Source organism: Limulus polyphemus, unplaced genomic scaffold (assembly GCF_000517525.1).
Source record: "Limulus polyphemus unplaced genomic scaffold, Limulus_polyphemus-2.1.2 Scaffold5205, whole genome shotgun sequence".
In the NCBI taxonomy this organism is placed as follows: domain Eukaryota; kingdom Metazoa; phylum Arthropoda; class Merostomata; order Xiphosura; family Limulidae; genus Limulus; species Limulus polyphemus.
The window spans coordinates 11,404-15,447 of NW_013670815.1; the positions used below are offsets into that span (position 1 = coordinate 11,404).

Genomic DNA, 4,044 nt, shown 5'->3' on the forward strand with positions numbered 1-4,044 from the left:
CTACCCCAATCGAGTAGTCTTCCGACATTTCATGAAGGTTCGAGAAGGAAGTGTCGTGATACAAGCGTCACGTGACCTGCGATGACGCAACAATATCTCATCAGTACAGCTGGACGATGAAAGACAAAAGCTCTATGAAACGCTATTTACAGATCAGTTTAAATCTCTTCGTGTGAATAGTAAGTGGTAAGGGTGCTGTTGACCAGCTGCCTTCCCTCTGGTTAGTAGTCAAAAATGAGAGAAGGCGAGAGATAGCATTAGCAGCTTTGTCATAAAGTAAAATACAACTACTTATTTTATTATTAAATTTACCTTTATGGAGAATATTGTGCATTGGTAACTTAATATGTTGATTTACGACTAATCTAAGTCCTTTTTAATTAACTGAATCTCGTGCGATGTTACTACGTTAACGGTCGAACATTTCGGTAATAGCAAATAGATTCGGCTGATAATTCTAGATACTTAAGTTTAATTTTCTTGTGCATTAAGTTAAGACTAAATGTACTTTAAAAAAGTTACAAAAAGCTAGTCGCATTAATTTGTAACTTACTTTTCAATTATGAACCGTGCTGTTAAATTACTTTGACCTGATGTTAATAATTAGGACTTAACCATGTATTTATATCAACGACCTTACTAGTTGTGCACATTTTGTCATGAGATGGCGCTCGGTTTAGGTAGTAAACTAATAATAATGAGAGGACTTCTCCTTTTAAGTTTTATAGTGGGAGTATCCCTACGAGCATGCGCATTTCATTCTGTTTGGTGTTAGTGTCACATGCAATGATGTGAAAATTATATATTTATTTCCATAGGTTTTGTGTGTGTACAGTGATTTATGATAATTTAAACTTTATTTATTGTAATCCGAAATCATTTTCTGCAGTTCTTAGAAAAAGTTTGGCCATGGGGATCCAATCTCTACAACAGTTTATTACCGCCCATTGTCCTGGTGCTTGTGTGCCGGTAGATTTGTTAAAAATCGCACACAGTGTTGGTGTTCGGCGTCGAAATCAATTATATTACAACCGCCTGTGTTTAGTAGTTGATGGTGAATGTTGTTTAGATAGACTCTATGGTGGTTTTTACTCGGACTGGGTCTGCGGAGGACAGTGGAATCGAATGGTTCAGTTTATCTCAGTTCTTATAAAGACAATACAGAGCAACAATATAGAACTTGCTGTAATTTTCAATGGCGGACTCGAGCAGCAGCGCATGGACGAATGGGTGAACAAGCAGCAGTCGGATAGGAAGAAAGTCAATCAAGTTCTTAGACACGTGGCCCTAAAGGCAACACCACCGCCGAAAGTTTGGTGGATTCCCCCAGTTTGTCTACGAACATGTCTGAGAATGGCTTTACGACATCTTAATGTCACAGTTGTTTCTACTATGGATGATCATCATCAAGAAGTGATTGCTTTTTGCAGAGAAAATCACTTTCATGGATTAATTGCCGAAGATGCCGAATATGCAGTATTTGACCCACCAAGATATTTTTCTTCTGAACAGTTGAAACTTACTTACAAGGTAAGATTTTACATCGAAGTCAGCTTTGACGTACAAAATTACAGTGAAGAACCATTTAAGTATAAACTTTATTTGGTAATTTTTGGGTTGTTTAAATGTCTGGCCTGTTTTACACAATAAACCCAAGTTGCAGGCATGCAACAATTTCTTATGAAACAAACGTTGCAATAGCAAGAGTATACGACATATAGGTAAACTTTAAAAGTATTTTTCTTTTTAATAATGGTTGGAGAGGGCTTGAATGATGACAAAACCTTGTCGAAACGTTGTACATTTGCTGTTATGTTAAACTTATATTAAAGTTTTTCTTCATTACCCATTCAAGCAGTCTCCAGCCGTTATTAGTCTCAGAGTGGGTTCCTTGTCATCGAATTATTCTTCTTTTTGATATTTGACTGGTTATTATCACAGATAAAACTAGAGAATTCCAACTAATATAATATTTGTAAATACAACTTTAGCTCAGTTTTGAATATATATATATATATATAATTGTTTTTGATTAATGTTTTGTCACAATAGTTGTAAGTTTACATTAGTAATGAAAACAAAATTGATTGCCCTTCTGAGGAGACCTGATGATGTGTTTAAATTGTTGACTGTCCACCATCAACATTTAAAACATTATTTTGCATGATGAAGGTATTTGAAAATAAGTAAGATTTAACTTAACCCATAACTTAACATTACAGAGAACAAGGCACTTTGGCTATACTAAGTGCAGTTTGGGGTTATCATAATTTGGACCACATATTTAATGTAGCTGGGGACCGCTGAAGAAAGGGATCATGGTATAGCTGTGGATTATTCACTTAAGCCATTGAAACAGTGCTTTATGTGTACTACTAAGAAAACTAATAGGATTTTAGGATCTATATAAAGATATGTATACTATTTACAAGCTAAAAGGGGTAATTATCTCGATAGATATTGCTTGTTAGGCCTCATTTTGAATACTGTGCACTGTTTTGAGCTCCTAAAAAAGGGATATTTATTTAGTGAAAGGGGTTCAGAGGAAGGCTACTAGAGTGGAGATGTTATCCTACAGATAATATCTTTAAGATAAGATGTGATGTTACATGAGGTTATTCAGCAGATCCGTAGGATAGGGTGTATTCCAAGATTCAACAATACTAATCATTGTTGGAATTTAACATGATGTTGAGGTTCATTCAGTGCTGATTTTAAATTTGGAATACTTTATTGACTTTGTTGGCATTTCCGAGATGGAAGTCAGGAAAAAAGAAAAATTTCAGAAGTGTTTGGTATTTGCCCAATTTTGAGAGGTAAATGCAACAAAATGAAACCACTGTAAAAACACCTCATTGAATTTGAACAAATTTATTGTATCTAGCAACATTTTGAGGAACTGTTCCTTATTAGCCATAGTTTGACTTTCATGTTATGTCTGAGGAAGTGTTTGTTTGATACGTTACTTGACGAAATAAATTTTTTTTTCTGTTTAAACGTTGTCACATCCACGGTAAACTGTAAGTTATCTGTCACGGGCGTCACGCATCTCATAGATGCTGCCATATTGCATTATTGAACCTCGGAGCTCATTCAGGCCATTGAGTTGTTGAGCCAACACTGGAAGTCAATGATCACAAAAGAGCACATTAGTGCTGAATACAAGTGTTGTATTTTGGAATGTAGCCATAACAGGATAGAACTGATTTTTTTGTGTTGTATTCTAAAGATAAATGTGATGACTGGACACAAATTTAATATTTGGAAAAGGCAGAATAAGATTCAGTTAGGAAATTTTTTATTTTTCTAACAGGATGATTGACTTATAAAGTTAGTTGCCATCAGCAGTAGTATAGACCAGCAATTTGCAGGATTTTAAGAAGGGAATCCATGATTTCCTGAAAATTAAAGGGTGGGTTTAAATTCTTGCTTTTCCCAATGGGTGGGTGTGGACAGCCTTGAAAGACCAAACTGACTCTTGTTGTTAATAGATAATGTTTAACTAATGCTTGTTAAAGAAATGTGAGGCATTGATTTTAAATGTAATTCAATATTTATATATCTTTCGTTGGCAGGAATGGTTTAATTACAGTAGTTTGAAATAATAATAAAAAAAGATCCACGTGTATATTCATTGAACTTCTTAAATTCTTTATCTTTTTCCTGAAATTAAATTGTATTTTAATTATGTCATGGTTATTAGATGTATATTTGATTTTGAGATAGTTTTGGATGTTGCTTCGTGTTTCACGTTGTTTAGGAAGATATTTTCAGTTGTAAACAAAACTTTTACTACTTTATTTTTACAATGATAGTAATAATAAACATAGAAGTCTTTATATGTTTAAAATACTTGGTCGATTGGCTTATGTAATTCTCACAGAACTTTCTTCATTAATAGTTTTGTTTGGAAAATCCAAAGTGCATTCAGTTAACTGTTTGTTAGAATTGGTAATATGATGTACACATATATTGTTCAGTTAACTGTTTGTTAGAATTGGTAATATGATGTACACATATATTGTTCAGTTAACTGTTTGTTAG

At 33.9% G+C, this 4,044-nt stretch overlaps 1 protein-coding gene across 1 annotated transcript in view; it reads left to right on the top strand.

Moving 5' to 3' along the window:
* Window positions 1–751: 751 nt before the first annotated feature.
* The window catches only part of LOC106472270 (constitutive coactivator of PPAR-gamma-like protein 1), a 28,185-nt gene continuing 24,892 nt past the window's right edge, over window positions 752–4,044 (top strand). Inside the window, exon 1 of the mRNA XM_013932896.2 lies at window positions 752–1,530. Coding sequence (XP_013788350.2) covers window positions 910–1,530 — 621 coding nt within the window. The 5' untranslated portion in view covers window positions 752–909. The remainder of the gene's footprint in view (window positions 1,531–4,044) is intronic.